Source organism: Gambusia affinis, linkage group LG17, assembly GCF_019740435.1.
Source record: "Gambusia affinis linkage group LG17, SWU_Gaff_1.0, whole genome shotgun sequence".
NCBI lineage: Eukaryota > Metazoa > Chordata > Actinopteri > Cyprinodontiformes > Poeciliidae > Gambusia > Gambusia affinis.
In genome coordinates this window covers 9,157,028-9,173,376 of record NC_057884.1, presented here as the reverse complement: position 1 = coordinate 9,173,376, position 16,349 = coordinate 9,157,028, and the positions used below count along the sequence as shown (strand labels likewise).

The 16,349-nt window shown below is 36.0% G+C and overlaps 2 protein-coding genes across 2 annotated transcripts; both read left to right on the top strand.

Annotated features, from left to right (window-relative positions):
* The first annotated feature begins 136 nt into the window (after window positions 1-136).
* LOC122846828 (guanine nucleotide-binding protein subunit alpha-11-like) lies at window positions 137-10,594 on the top strand. Its single transcript, XM_044144031.1, has 7 exons — window positions 137-5,301; window positions 6,411-6,595; window positions 7,222-7,376; window positions 8,193-8,318; window positions 8,462-8,591; window positions 8,695-8,848; window positions 9,155-10,594. Exons 1-7 carry the CDS (start codon window positions 5,193-5,195, stop codon window positions 9,343-9,345), a joined length of 1,050 nt encoding a protein of 349 aa, XP_043999966.1. The 5' UTR covers window positions 137-5,192; the 3' UTR covers window positions 9,346-10,594.
* Window positions 10,595-10,642: 48 nt separating this feature from the next.
* Window positions 10,643-16,295, top strand: LOC122846826 (guanine nucleotide-binding protein subunit alpha-11-like). The gene is made up of 7 exons (XM_044144029.1): window positions 10,643-11,020; window positions 12,265-12,449; window positions 13,600-13,754; window positions 14,505-14,633; window positions 14,820-14,949; window positions 15,054-15,207; window positions 15,596-16,295. Exons 1-7 carry the CDS (start codon window positions 10,903-10,905, stop codon window positions 15,781-15,783), a joined length of 1,059 nt encoding a protein of 352 aa, XP_043999964.1. The 5' UTR covers window positions 10,643-10,902; the 3' UTR covers window positions 15,784-16,295.
* Window positions 16,296-16,349: the final 54 nt, after the last annotated feature.

The following is a 16,349-nucleotide window of genomic DNA, read 5'->3' as shown; positions in this document are numbered from 1 at the left end:
GCACTTTTCTTTTTGTCGTCTGATATTAAATAAGACCAAACTAGACCTGTTCAGATAAAAACTTTAAATATTGTACAGATAACCTAAATCAATATTCATGGTTGTGCTCCCTGTGTAAAATATTATACTTTTTTAGTATAGAAGGTGGTAAAGTAGTTTTAAAAAGTGTGACTACTGTTATAAAATGGAATCCTTTTGACAAAATCATGCATAAAAAGAAAACTCCAATCCATTTGAAAAATACAGTTCAATTACTTTTCTTTTTTTCTATAGAAGCTCAGAAGAGTTTGAAACATTAGCCATTTTATTGACTGTACAGACATTGAGTTTTAGAGCACCAGATGTGGCAGGTGTTTCCTCAGTGTGTCTGTCCAAGACAGATGTCAATTAGGTTTACCTGCTAAACAGAACATGCATTGGAGAGACAACTCGATGAGTTCAACACAACAAATAATTTGCGTGAGACTATGGATCTAAAAGAGGTTGCAATACACTGCACGACAGCTGCAGTAGAATTTATTTATATTGATTAAGCTAGCCGAACAACATCAGACACTCAGCATAAAGCATAAACAAGACGGCATCATGTACTTCATTCAGCAGACCTTCCTAACAAACCACAATACTGCTATAAAAACATCCTCCAGTACTTTAATCTGCAACTATTTTCTGAATTATATTTAAATGTGGGCCCAAATGAAGAAAATAACTGACAGAAACACAGATGTTCATACCTAAGAGAGATCCCTCTCCTGTTGAGGGCTGTAATTGCAGTTGGAATGAATGATTTTTTTTTTTTGTATACTTCTTTCCTGATTCCCTGACACACAAACCTCTCTATCTGATCAACCTGATTTCCCTTTAAAAGCTGAGATGTGGCTGCTGCTCTGTCTCTGCCCACATGACACAACTCCTCTGATTTCTCACCAATAGTTGTGATCGACAGCCAATTGATAAGTGTGAGAGACTCTGTACAGCTTGAATATAACTCAAAGAACAGTTTCAGCAATTATGATCAGGTTCTGCAAATTAATTTACAAAAATGTTTGTACAAATTGCCAGAACAGCTGGTTGTGGAGCATCAGTAGATAGATTCAGTTTTCCTTCTCAGCGGATTTGACTGACAGAGGATCTATCAAGTTGAGGAACGACCGATTGCTGTTTATATTTTCTGAATTTTTAATTTGAACAGCAAGAGAAAAAGGCACCTGACAGGCCTGCGCGTTGTTGTCGTTGTTGTTTATTTTATTCTAGGGCTTCCTTTGAGTTGTTGCAGCAACGGGATGCTCACTAGGCAACGGCACACGCTGCTAATGCCAAGAGTTGGTCCTGATTGGGGTTATTAACCATTTGAAAATATCTTCTGGGCTCAAGCTTTGACTTCCTGGCTGATGCCTGGAAATGTTGCTTCAGGATTTGCACATAATGTTCTTTCGTCCTGATGTCTTCTATTTTGTGCAGTGCAAAATGGCAGCCTGTGGCGAAACCCCTAAAACATGACGCTGCCACCCATGTCCTTAAAAGTTAAAATTGTGTTCTCAGGCATTTTTCAATTACTGTATGCTCTAATACAGGGGTGGGCACTCCTGGTCATCGAGGGCCAGTGTCATGCGACTCTTAGATGTCTCCCTGATCAAACACACTTAAATCCAACAGCTGAATCACCTCCTAACTGCAGTCAAGTTCACCAGGGTCCTGCTAATGGCCTCATTATTTGATTCAGGTGTGTTGAAGTAGATACACATCTAAATGTTGCAGGAGACTGGCCCTCGAGGCCTGGAGTTGCTCACTCCTGCTCTAATACTTCAATATTAATTTAATAAGGAGACAGAACACGTCTTCAAAAACATTGGTAACTTTTATTCAGGGCATTTACAAACTGATCTGGCTTTCCACGTGGCTAACTTCTTCCTGTCTAAGTGGCCTTTCAACCATGACTTGTTCTGTCAGGATTTTCACAAAGACTTTTGCTTTTGTTCTGTGGTTGATTTGCACGTTTTGGCCTAGACACATTTTTCTTACAAAACAAGTTCCTTCACCTCTTCAAACATTTTATTCACAAGTACAATTTTTTGAACATGTCTGGAAATTGTACCCGTGAATGCACCAATTCTTTTCCTTATATTTCGAAATATGTCCACAGATTTGGCTCTTGTTAACTCGGGGGTCGTGAATTTTTTTTAAAGTACAGCCTCTAACCACGGGGCTTTCCCGAGTTGCTTAAAAGGATAGCAAATAATTTCAGTAATTGTAACTGACCTAAAACAGAAAAAGTTACGTCGTCTTAATCTAAAAGAAGAAATTGTCTTTTGTCTTTATGCAGAATATACGTAAATGTCTGATTTCAAATGTATTTCTTTTTTCTTCATATTTTTATTTAAGTTTTTTTTAAATGTGACAAAAAAATTTAATAAAAGGTTTTGGGTCATTTTGTCAAGTACAAAATCTTTCTGTACTTAGCAGATAAAGATTATTTACTCGTGTACATTGCTGGTTTGTCTTCCTGGCTGCGTCCTCTGCTCATCTGGAGTCGTGCTCTTCCTGAAATCCTCCGCTGTGATGCATCCATCTGGCTGGAGCTCTCAGGAGGACGACTGTATTTTTAGGCCTGTAAACAGAGACCTATCCTGTGCCAAAGAACCATTATTTTCAGGGGACAAACACTTAAAGTTCTGTAGTAGTTATGCTCCTCTTGTGAGGACATTTGAAAGACTCCCCAAAGTGGGAGTCGTAAACCATGTAGAGAATTAGAGGATTTTTAAATAATAGAAATCAAATAGCTAGAAATATTTACTGTGACTATAATGATGAAGCTATTGTAAACATATTGTGAAAGCAGCTTTTATCTCCTTGGGTTTAAGCCAACAGCTTTCCTGTACTTGCTGAAGAAACGCAGCTTCACAGTAGGATGCTGGCGCTAAACTATCCCTGCAGGGATGGTGATTTCAGGGAGATGTGCAATGTTAGTTTTCCTCCACATAAAACATTTTCCATGTAGAATTTTTTTATTTGTATTTATTTAGTCTAATCAGAGCATCCTTTTCCAAATGTTTGTTGTGTTCATTGTAAGGTTTTTGTCAAACTGATAAGCTTGTCAAAAACCTTGACTGACAGCCACAGTACATCATTGTATATCTGTGTTGCCTTTCGTTTGCATATTAAAATGCTGCTTTAATTCAATAAAGCTCCAGCATATGCAAGTGAATCTGTAGCATGTCTAATTATTCTTCAGGGACGCAGGTCGTAACTGATGTTTATTATACATCAACACGTATTGTGGCATCTCGCTAAATAATCCCAATAAATAAAAATAATCATTTAAAAACTGTTACTAGTTTACTTACTAATGTTATTTTTGTCCAAACAAAATTAGTTTGATGCAAGTGTAGCCAAAACAAAGTACAAGTGTGAAAGCAATTTAATTCCTGTTAAAAAAGTAAAAGAAAAAAAAAAAAAAGTTTAAAAAGGCCTTCGGCTCAAATCCCGAACCAAAATTTAATAGGCTAGCAATTAAGTTTATTTATGTTTATTTTTATTTTTTTGCTGTTTCTACGACACTCTGTCAAAGTCAGCAGGGTTTGGAAAATGTTTGTTTATTAAATAAGTACAACCACTATCGTTGACAACCAATGCTTGGTGATAGATAAACTTGGGTTGCTACGGGCATCGTGTTCTTTGACTGACTAAATGAATCTTTTTGCAGACGGTAAGTCTGCTAATAATGCATGTAATGCATGTTTGAAATGTAAGAAATATTGCAACAACATAAAGCAATTAAAATGAATGTCAAAGACTCATCCATCCTTAATAGTAAGCCATTATGATGAAATGTGGCTGTTTTATTTGCTTATACGTTCTACAGAATGAATTACATCTGTTTTAATCAATATTATGTTGTACTAGAAATACTTGTGTCTGTTTAATGCTTATCAGCTCTTGTCCTTGTTCTCTCATTCTCATCAGCGGCACTCTTTCCTTTCTAGTACTGCTGCAAATTGTCATCAACACTTATTTATCTTCACTATGTTGAACTGTAAGTGTGAATTCTACCATTTTCCTTCATAATAAGTTATAGGATGAGGACGCATTTATTTATTTTGTTCATGAGGAAAAAATGGAATAAATAAAAATGACTATGTTTGCTGTCATAATTCATTAAATTGTACCAAGAAAAGAAAAAGATGAATGTTATACTTTTGAACATTATCCATACCTAAACAAACTCTACTAACATTTTAGTGACTCCATGGTGATAATATAATATCTGCTTTACATTATTTCATTTAAACAAGTTTCTATTATTTAATTTTGCAAATAAATAGTATTAAACAATCAAGAATTTAAGAGTTCACGTCTATTAGTGAATATCAGTGTATATTTTCTTGGGCCAGTGAGGTTTTCTGACTCTGATGTAAAACAGCAAAAAACTGTTCACTCAAAAAAACTTTTTTTTTTTGGAAAGTAGGAATTTGAAATTAGCTTCCTTGATGTCATGCTACAAATTAAATCACTCATCTTTCAGAAGAATGACATCTGGAGAATTCTGAAAACTGTACCAACTAAATTAGAGTTTAGTATTTGGTTCATTTTGACTATTTTTATTGGCAAAATGTCAATGTCATTATACTTCTTTGAACTCTGGACCATTTTTTACTTTTTTAAAAGTTATCAGGTTACATTTAACTAGGCTGAATATCAGAAATGACAAAGACCTACATTTACAGCAAATCTCATGACAATGGGTTGACAGCATACACAGAACAAGTCATTGTAGGTGTGCCTGTAATCTGATTGTCTTTCCTGTCATACTCCCTTCTGAGAGCTAATGAAAGTGAATAATTATTCATAATTACTATGCTTGGCTGTGTTTTCTCTATCTTCTTCAAAACCTCATAGTTGAAGAAGCATTCTCCATCCCAGTAATTCCGCTTGCCTACAGATTTTTCTAAACGCTGGTTGAAAAAAAAAAAAAAAAAAAAGACAGCCAGCAATCACAGCCTTTCCTTTCAGTCACAGTCCGCTTCCTGCATGGCAGGAATGCTAAATGTAGCAAAACTGGAAAGTGACTCGTGACAATCAGCCTGTTCTGAGATGTTCCTTGCTTGGAAAGTATGAAAAACATCAATATGCATTCAGTTCACTGATCACCTCCTTCACAGTTTTCAAACCGCAGTTGATTAACTTGGTCAACAATGTTGAAGTGCTGTAACTCTCCAGAGGAACGCAGGAGCAGAGAAATAGAAAAAGAGCTTCGAAGGGACAAAAAAGAACTGAAAAAGGAGGTGAAGCTGCTGCTTTTAGGTAAGATTTTAGAAATGATCTCTCAGTTTTCAGACATTTTGCCATAGCCTGGCTTTAAGCTCACATTAACGAATCAGACACTGTTTTTATTGTTAATCGGATACATTCTGTTAATGTTTATGCATTTTCTTTTACTTGATCATAACATAACTTGCCAACTTTTCAACTCTCAATTGCTATATCTACCTAGACTCTTGTTTATCTGTTAAAAACCTCTTCACCCCCCCCCCCCCCACACACACACACACACACACACGCACACACACATGCCTCCACACATTAACTAAAACACACACACATTTGTGTGTGTTTTAGTCAGCTGTCAGAGCATCAAGTTTAGACTCATCAATGGTTTCTGGTTTAGGACTTTCCTGTGGTGCATTTTGTCAAAAGTTTTTGTCTTTGAAAAATGACCCTGCCTCCTGATGCCTGAATCTGGACTCTTTTTTTTATTATTCTAGATTTATTGTCAACATCTGCTAATATTGATAATACTGAACAGATATTGTTTGCATATTTTCTAAAGATAAGGAAGTGGGTTGCCTCAAATTCATAGAAATTTGCTGTTTGCATTTGGATTGTGACATCAAATCATATACAGACTAGGCAAAACAATATGACCACCTGTCTGATAGTGACCTCCCTTCCCCTTCCAAAACAACTCTGCTCCACTTAGGCTGCAACTTCACTTCACTTCACTTCCTTTTTGATGGGAAGATGGATTTTGCCAAATAGAATCTGGGAAGAAAAAAATGTTAGAGACTGCAAAAGTCTCTGAGGTAACAACCTTTGACACACGTTAAAATGACTCAACAAAAACCAACTTCTAAATCAAATCGAGAATCTTTGGCGAGGGATGAAAATAGTTTCCATTTAATCTGACTGAGTTGAGCTATTTTGCAAAGACAAAAACAGGCAGGATTTCAGTTGTTTTGTACATTCTACACCTGCAGTTTTTGCTTGAGACAAAACCATCCATCTTCACTTTAGATAAATCAAAAATATAATAAAATATTGATTTTTTCCCTAAATTAAGTCCATTAATGTCATTTATTTAGTCATACATTTCAATCTTTGCTTTGCTTTTGATACTTTGGACATTTTCCTAGGCACTGGTGAAAGCGGGAAGAGCACCTTTGTCAAACAGATGAGGATCATCCATGGCAGAGGATACAGTGAATCTGAAAGGAAAGGTTTTACCAAGCTGGTGTGTCAGAATATCATCACAGCCATCCAGGCTCTAATTGAGGCCATGAGGACTCTGAAGATCGACTTTGTTGATGACGAAAATATCGTAAGAGACTTTTCATAATGTGCCTTCTGATGTTTTAAGATCAAAGAACAAGAGAAAATGACAGAAAAAGTGACTCAGAAAAAAATAAATTTAACAATTGGTTACAAATTGTCTGAGTATTTTCCATCACTGACAAGATGCCGTCTCCTTACAGAGATTACTTGCGAATGGCTGTGTTACTGTTCTTCAGTGATGATGCAGGCTATCATTACTTCCATATTTATCTTTCCTGAGAAAATCCTTTTCACATCTTCCTTTTATATTATTTCCAAATAATTGGCAGAAGTGAGACAATTTGACTGAAACAAAAATTACCTTTAATCTTATTTTTTTTTTCCATTTGTTCATCCCCATTCCAAACCTTGTAGAATCTTTATGAGAAAAATGTCATTACTTGTGATTGTAAAAGCTCTGTTAAGTAAATTACATTAATACAAACCATGCATTGCTGATACCTAGGTAAATTCAAAATTATTGTTAAATGTGCCCAGAGGGAAAAGTGAATTAGTTCAACATGTTGACAACATTTTTTTCAGTGGATTTTGAAGGTTTAATCTAAAAAAATTGGTTTCAATTGACTCCATTCTGGATGTCTTTTTGTTTGTTTGTTTGTTTGTTTGTTTCAGAGCTATGCAGACAAACTGAGACCAGTGGATTCAACCGAGGTGTACAGGTTAGATTTCTGGCAGGTGGATGCAATTAAGCGAGTATGGAGTGACCTCGGGGTGCAAAAGTGTTATGACCGGAGGAGGGAGTTCCAGCTGTCAGACTCTGCTAAATAGTGAGCTTTTTCATTTTTACAGTACTCTAGCATTTATGAGATAGGATAGATTCTGTGTAATTTTTGTTGTGTACATATATATTTAATTTTACAGTAGGGTTGTTTAAAATACACCTATAAGTGTATTTTAAAGTGACAGCTCAAATACCCTAATTCTTTTTATGACACAATAAATCTATGAAGATTGATTAGTTGATGACATGAATAGAAATAGAAAGTACGTGTGTAGGGGTGAGTCGGCGTGCGCGCTTCTGTGTGTGTTTTCTTTGCCTTCTCAAATCGCCATTGGCAGAAATGTCAGACGGCTGACCACACTGAGTCATGCTCCGCTGGAAATTTCTTCCTCTTTAAAGGGAGTTTTTCATTTCCACCATCGCCACATGCATTCTCAATATGAGTGACTCAGTTTAGGAAGCAGTTCCCTGTTGACATATGCTCCTCCCAGAGTGAATAAAACACTCATCTTGACTGTGTTGATTGACTATTATCACACTGAAATGGATGTAATTTTGTCAGACTTTGATTCTGCCTGTATGATTGACTTTTTTCTTTTTGTAAAGTGCCTTGAGATCATATTTGTTGTGAATTGGCACTGTGTGAATAAATGGATTTGAACTGAATTGATGCAACATCTGAAATGGTAGAAAGCTAATGATAACACATATTGAAGAAAGTTAGAATAAAGACTGTTTTATATCAAGTGTACATAAATTGTTTCATTAAGTGTCCTTTATAAATGAGCTTGTACAACATTCTGTTTTAGATTGTCATATCAGCTAATTTTACCAGATGTACTTTTTTTCTCTTACTTTTTAGTTATCTGAGTGATATGGACAGAATCACGGCCCTAGATTATGTTCCCACTCTGCAGGACATCTTGAGGGTCAAGGTTCACACCACGGGCATCATAGAATACCTGTTTCCCATGAAAACAGTATTCAGGTATGATCCACTCTTTAACTACCTGTAAAAGTTTATATACATGTACTGTATATATAAACTGAAAGAACCGTTTTATCTTCTGAAATAAAACTATGCAGGATATAAGGTGAATGTATTCAAAAGCAACATTTCTTTGTTGTCAGGATGGTGGATGTGGGTGGCCAGCGTTCACAAAGGAAGAAATGGATCCACTGCTTTGAAAATGTCACCTCCGTCATATTCCTGGCAGCCCTCAACGAATACGATCAAGTCCTGTACGAAAGTCAGACAGAAGTACGTTCTGATCCAATGTTGTCTCTGTCCTTTTTCCATGGTTTGCAGCTTAAAATGGGTTTGTTTTTAAATATAGTTGTAATTTTACCTGTCTGCCTTTTAGAACCGACTGAGAGAGAGCCTCGCCCTGTTCAAGACTCTCATTTCATCTGATTGGTTTAAAAAGTCCTCCACTATCCTCTTTTTGAACAAAACGGACCTGCTGCAGGAGAAAATCAAAACATCACATTTGGCAACTTACTTCCCAAAGTACAAAGGTAAATTATGGAATCGCTCTACATTTCTACAATGCAAATCCGTGTTTTTATCTGTTCCTTTGAATTTCAGGCAAATTTAAAACTACAAGTCCAAGAAATAATACAACACAAATAAATGTACAAGTAATATGTTATTATTTTTTACAAAAATATCAAGGGGTGAATCATAAATTAATAAGTCACTAATAACTGTTCTGGTTGATCTGGTTGCCAGTCAGATGTTGAATACATAGTATCATTTGGCATTCTGTGTTGGCTTCATGATTTGTAAGTGATATGTTATTCTCACCACTCTCATTCTCACAGGGCCTCAATATGATGCTGAATCGGCAAAACACTTCATCCTTCAGATGTACACCAGGCTTCACAAAGGGCAGGATAAACCCCTCTACACACACTTTACCTGTGCCACAGACACTGAGAACATCCAGTTTGTCTTCGAATCAGTGGAAGACGCAATATTAAAAGAACATTATAAACAGTGGGGAGTTTTATAAACCAGAACCAAGTTATAATGCTTCACAAAGAACATCCATGCTGTCTTCAAACCAATCAAAACCAATTTTCCTCGAACTGCTGCCGTTTTTAAGCCCCAGAATGAATGAGGTTGTTGGTTATTTGGATCATAACATCCTGGGGATGATTACATATTCCAGAAATTTCAATGAATATTTTATTGAGGAAGAATGCCACATGTCCTGCCTTACAGCTTTGAGAGGCGGAAATTAAAAATAGCTCTGCAATCCTTAGATTATACTAATGCTAATGTTAATGTGTTGAGTGAAATAAATAGTTTTGCTCCCATTATCTTTATTACATGTTTTAAATTGTGTTAAAGTGTATCTGTGTGTTGACACTTTAGATTGTACATTTCAAAAAATACTCTTTTTTTTTGTTTTTACATAATTATAGTAAAAGACTGTTTAGAAGCTGTTCTAGCTGCTACATTTGGAAGAAATATAGATTTTGTCTTTATTTGCCTGTGTTATTTTATTTCTGTACATTACAGTGTAAATATGAAAGCAGATACTCACAATGACAAGGCTGCATGCAGTTTATCATAGCTTTGTTTTTGTTTTTCTTTATATCTTTGCCAGATTTAGATTTAAATTATAAGTTTGTGTCTGATATGAAATGAGATTGTTCAATAAAACATATAAAATGTTTTTATGTACAATCTAATCAAAAAAGTTCATGTCTATTAGTACATTAAAAAGTATATTCCCTTCTCAGCCATCAACAGAAAAATCTTTACTGGCAATGCAGAAATCTAATTATTTAAATAATTTCTGACCAGCTTTTGAACATTCCCACTGGTGGCTAATGTATTTATTTGTTATGACAACCTCCAAGTCTTTGAAGATGGAAGGCCTCGATGCCATCACACTTATTAATGTTAACTCCCTTTACTGATTCAAATCAGGGCTTTTTCTTTTAGTCTAAAATGGATTTGATGTTGTTGTTTCAGAAGGAAGGAATTAACTTTTTTGTGGTAAAGGTTTTCATGATACCTCTCTTCTTTAATCTGGATAACTTGTGACTTTGCAGCTTCCCAGGAAAGTACAACAAAGCCACTTTGACAAAAGAAAAGAACTTGAACAGCATGTCTTCATTGGCCTTAAGCACAGTCTGAATCACTCCAGGGTGTGCCCAAATCTTTAAAAAAATATCTTTTCAGCCGTGTTCACTTTTGGCCAAAGGCAAGTTATAAAGCTGTCTCACGCAAAGAAGACCATCTGAAAACTACTGTTGATTTAAATAAATAAATAAACAAATACACATTTTATGTCAAGATATTGTTTAGAGAACAACTCCACCTAAGAGCACTTGGCGGTTTTATATGACGTCAAAGCTCCTCATTCATAGCCTGCCACCTGCACAGCAGGTATGTAAGGTTCACCGGCAGAGCAATAATGACTAACACGTCGACAATCCGCCTGTCCTGAGACATACAGGTTTACCTGGCAGACATGAAAAACATAGTAAACAGATTTCACCCATTGCAGTCAGCAGTGGCAGTGTCTCTGAAAAGCAGCCAGTGAATTTGGACAACAATGGACTGTTGCCATGTGTCTCCGGAGGAAAAGGAAAACCAGAGAATATCCAGAGAAATAGATAGACAACTAAGAAGAGAGAAAGAAAATAATAAGGAGTTGAAGCTGCTGCTTTTAGGTAAGATTTCTGAAATCCCTTTTGTGTGCTTCCTCTTTGGTAACGCCATGTGTTGAAGGTGAGTCTCTCGGTCTCTGGGTTTTTACTGGCAGAACTGATATTCAGCTGTTTTAGTTTCTTTTCCTCTTTCCTCAGGGTCCTTCCTTCCTAGTGTCTTCTGCATAATTGTAATCAGTTAAGTAGAGTTGTAGAAATTGACTCTTTTAAGCAAAGAGTAGCTGATGGACACCGCCTTAAAAAATTATTCAAAACCCTCACACTTTTCTACATTTTAGAAAAAATTAAGACAGGGTTAGCTTTTAAAACAATATCCCAATGTTTCTCAGATCACATTTAATTCCATCATTCACAAACAGAAAAGAGTAACATGAAGCTGTTGTGTAAACTTGACATTGCTGCTTGCCCAAACTGACAGGCCTGGAAAAGAGAGACAAAATGCCAAGAGATCAACGATAATTTTGGAGGAGATTTAGAGATCTGCAACGCAGATGGCAGGATCTGTTGGCATGGCAATTAATTTGCACTTTGTCAAAAGCCATGTAGGAGATCTGGGGTAGGAAAAACCAAAGCTTATCACTTGGACCTACATGCAGAGCCATAAATGTCGTGAGAAACTAACAGGACGCAGAACGCTTCCTCCCCCACCAAAACATGTCGGTGCCAGCATCTTGCTACCATGCTGTCTAAATGACGTGAGCAAAAGACTTAACTGTCTCATTCCTAGATCTGAAATGTAGACAATAGATAATAAAGTTGGCGACATATTAATGTACGGACAGGAAACAGAAAATTGTGTATAATTTACAAAACAGGTCAAACAGTTTTCCAAAACTTCTACTTGTATTTCAACACTTGCTGGATTTTGTAAATTTAAAATCAAAACCTCGGTGTTTGCAATATTATTTACATTTTTGAGTGGCCCAACCAGAATCCTGACCTAAATCTGAAAGGAAATGTGTGCAGGAAGTCAGAGATTAGTGTGATGGGAAGGAGGCCTTCCAACCTTAAACATTTGAAGCTCATCGCCAAGTATAAAAGCTCAAAATACCAAACATGCAGAAAACTGGTCAGCAACTTTGACAAGAGGCTGATTACTATAATAGTAGAAAAGATTTTTTCCATGTACTACTGCAAAAAGAAGTCAATCCCTTTTTATATTGTTGCATGTTTATATTTTTCAGTCCAATTTTTTATTGTCTTTACCCTGCTTTTCATGCTTTATCTCATTTATTCTAATTAATTAGGAACTGGTGAAAGTGGGAAGAGCACCTTCATCAAGCAGATGAGGATCATCCATGGCAGCGGATACAGTGAATCAGACAGAAAAGGTTTTACCAAGCTGGTGTGTCAGAATGTCATCACTGCCATCCAGGCACTGATTGAGGCCATGGGGACTCTGAAGATCGACTATCTTGATGAACAAAATGCCGTAAGAAAATGTGTAGTTTTTTGTGTGTCGTTAGTAAAACAAACAAGTACAACATCCTGAAATTCTTGTTGAAAAGTATATAATTGGATCAAAATATGTGCATTTTCATCACAGACATATAAGCTACCAAGAGCTGTGGTCTCTTGGTAGCATTTGCCTTCGTATGGCCAGGTCGTCCATAGTTTAGACTGTTCAAAAATGCATATATATATATATATATATATATATATATATATATATATATATATATATATATATATATATATATATATATATATATATATATATATATATATATATATATATATATATATATGAGAAAGAAAATAATATATACATTTATAAATAAACATGTCAATCAATGCTATCAGTGGGAACCGAAACTGAGGTCAATTTGTGGTCAGTTTTGATCCTCTTATTTCCATCCTGCCAGTGCATCTGGGAGGTCCCTTTTCTTTTTTTGTCTTCTTCTTAAAACTATTGTACAGTCAAAAACCGTCTGTAATACTAAGTTACTTTAGTCGAACAAATGTCTTTGAGATGCTAAAGGTACACAAACACTTTTGCCCAACTGACACACAATCCAAAAGTTTACTTTGTTCTTAGCATAGCTGGACAGGACTGATGGTTCGGCGTTGATCTGGTTGATTGATACAACAAACAGGTTCAAACATCATAATTCAAAATCATTGTGTGGCAGAACAAAATACCCCCATGCTCATCAATGTTACATGAAATGTAGACAGTTCATTCCCACTGTCAATGCATCCCACTAACATGATTATTTTTAGCTACCGTTCTTTTAAAGTCAGGTAAAGTATCTGATGAAAATCTGATTGGTTCATTCGCGTCCACCATTTCCTTTTATGACAAGCTTACGGTTGTATGAAATTTTTCTGTGGTCTGCATTGAATTTTTTTTACCAAGTATAACTTCACAGAATCTTACTTAGAGGATTCTGAACTAACCCTCTACGTAACCTGAGGAAATGGGTCTGCTTATTTCTAGAACTGACAGGATTCCTCTAATGATACACCATCCACCTACTAGCCACCATAAACTTTACATTTAACATTATTTAAGATTTCTTTTTTAGTTGACTCTCTTGTGGATGTTTTGTTTTTGTTGTCTTTTGCTTTTGTTGTCTTAGCGCTATGCTGAAAAACTGAAAGGGGTGGAGGAAATTCAGGTGAAAACACTGGAGCCCTGGCAGGTGGACGCCATTAAGCGAGTGTGGAGTGACCACGGAGTACAGCAGTGTTACGACAGGAGGCGAGAGTTCCAGCTGTCAGACTCTGCCAAATAGTAAACCTTTTTTTTTCTTCCACTTTTTATGTCAGATTTCAGTGTTACAAAGTTGCTATCCTGTTTTTCAATATCATAAAATAATCTGACCTTCTGTTTCCTATTGTTTGGTTGATTTGAGATTCAAGATAGCTTTTTTGTCATCTCTTGTGCACAACTGTACATCAAAAATGATATTTTTTCACCACAGGCTGGTACAAATAACCATACAGAAACACAAATAAAATATAATTACACAGATTGGGAAGAACTTCACAAGTGATGAAATTAAAAAAAAGCTAATGACAGGATGAATGGTTGGGTCTGTGGCTACTGTGAAATTAAAGGCTATATCAGTGTGAATTTTCTGGCTATGGTTTATCATAATTAAGATTGCATTATTTATTTTATTTATTTATGTCAAACAGGTTTTAAAAAACAAAAGAACAAGCAATCATTGGGACAGAGAAATGACATGAGCTTCCATAAACAAGAACACAATTATTTGCTTATCACTACTTTTCTGCATGACAACAATCATAGACATTCATAAAGACTCCTTCATGTTTATGACAGTGTTATGTCAGTCTTATGCACACCCCATCAAATAAAGTGTAACTGTGAACATTTATTCAATCAGATATTTCAATTTCATGAAATATATTACCTACAGACTCAATAATGATCAACATTTGTAAATAAAACTATGCCTGTCACAAACAATGATTTGGCTAGTATCAATAGAATGTGTATATATATTTTTCTTTTTAGTTATCTGAGTGATATGGACAGAATCACGGCCCCAGATTACGTTCCCACTCTACAGGACATCTTAAGGGTCAGGGTTCCCACCTCGGGGATCATAGAGTACCTATTTGACATGAAATATGCCATCTTCAGGTATGATTTTGCATTGTTTTGATTATCTGGAAGCCAAACGGTTAACAGAGAATTTATCTGTAAACACACTTTCTTTAATATGGGAACAAATGTCTTCTCTTGTGATTACAATCATTTACTTTTATTTAACTTTTGGAAGGAAATCAATAAAATGAGCGACTAAAAAAATTGTTGCTGTTCATATAGGATGGTGGATGTGGGTGGCCAGCGCTCCCAAAGGAAGAAATGGATCCACTGCTTTGAAAATGTCACCTCCGTCATATTCCTGGCAGCCCTCAACGAATACGACCAAGTCCTTTACGAGAGTCAGACAGATGTATGTTTTAATCCTGCAGAGACCTGAGAACAAATTATTTGTTCTGCAGCTTCAAAACAGTTAAATATTAAGATTTGGCGCGACTCTTCCTGTTTGCTCTCTAGAACCGGCTGAAGGAGAGCCTCGCCCTGTTCCAGACAATCGTCTCAGCCACGTGGTTTCAGGAGTCGTCCACCATCCTCTTTTTGAACAAAACAGACTTGCTGGAAGACAAAATCAGAACATCTGATTTGGCAACATACTTCCCAGAATACAAAGGTAAATTATACCTATTTCTATTCTGTCTGTAAAACATGACTCTTCAGTGTATTTTATACCAAAGGACAAACGTTCCCTCAATTCCACCCGCCCATCATGACTTGTTGACTTCGAGTTTGTGTCATTTTGAGCCTCATTTGTGGTACTGTATTTACATTTTTTGCATGCTGTGCATTTTTATTTAGTGACATTCAACAGAATTTCACTGGCAAATTTTGCTCTCTGTCTAAAAAATGTGTAATACACAGAGATAGGATTTATACCATCCCAGCAGTGAATGCGCCTGTGTTTACATTTTCAGAATTTTCTTCAGAACATTTAGTGTAGATTTGATGGAAATCGATTCAACAAACAGCGCTGTTTAAGTCATGCTCTTTCTCTGTCATAGGGCCTTCCCACGATGCGGAATCTGCCAAAACGTTTATTGAGAAGATGTACAAAAACCTCCACAAAGATCGTCATAAACCCCTCTACACACACTTCACCTGTGCCACAGACACAGAAAACATCAAGGTTGTCTTCAGATCAGTCAAAGACACAATCTTTATGGATAACATGGAATTTTTAAACCTTTAATAATGAAGCAGAGTTTGTTTGTTTTTTTTTATGTGGTGGTAACCACAGTTTTCAACAACAGTACTGAATATTTGGTTGGTTTAATGGTTTTCATTTTAGTTTGTGTAAAACATGAAAAATGACAGAAATTCAGAAACAGCTGAGCCAGTGAGGCAATCTACTCTGGCTTTAAATGATGTTTTATTGTAACAGTTGCATATTTAAGGTTGTCCAGTGTCAAATGTACTATGGCAAGAGGTAATATATGTACAACATTGCCATTTTTTTATTATGCCCACTTGGAAATTATGATCATTTTATAGTATGACACACTCTTTAGTTCACTTGAATCAGCTGATGTCTGTCTTGCAAACTTCTTGGAATGAAGAATGCCACAAATCCTGCCCTGCAGCTTTGTAAGACGAACCACAGATACCATAAAGCAAAAGACATGAATTTATTTTTGTTTTAATTTCACAATGATAATGACAAAATGCTTTACAGTAAAAAAATAAATAAATGTATTTTTGTTCCCACTGTCTCCAAATCGTGTTTGTGGTAAAAAGTAGCATGCCCTTCGTTGCACA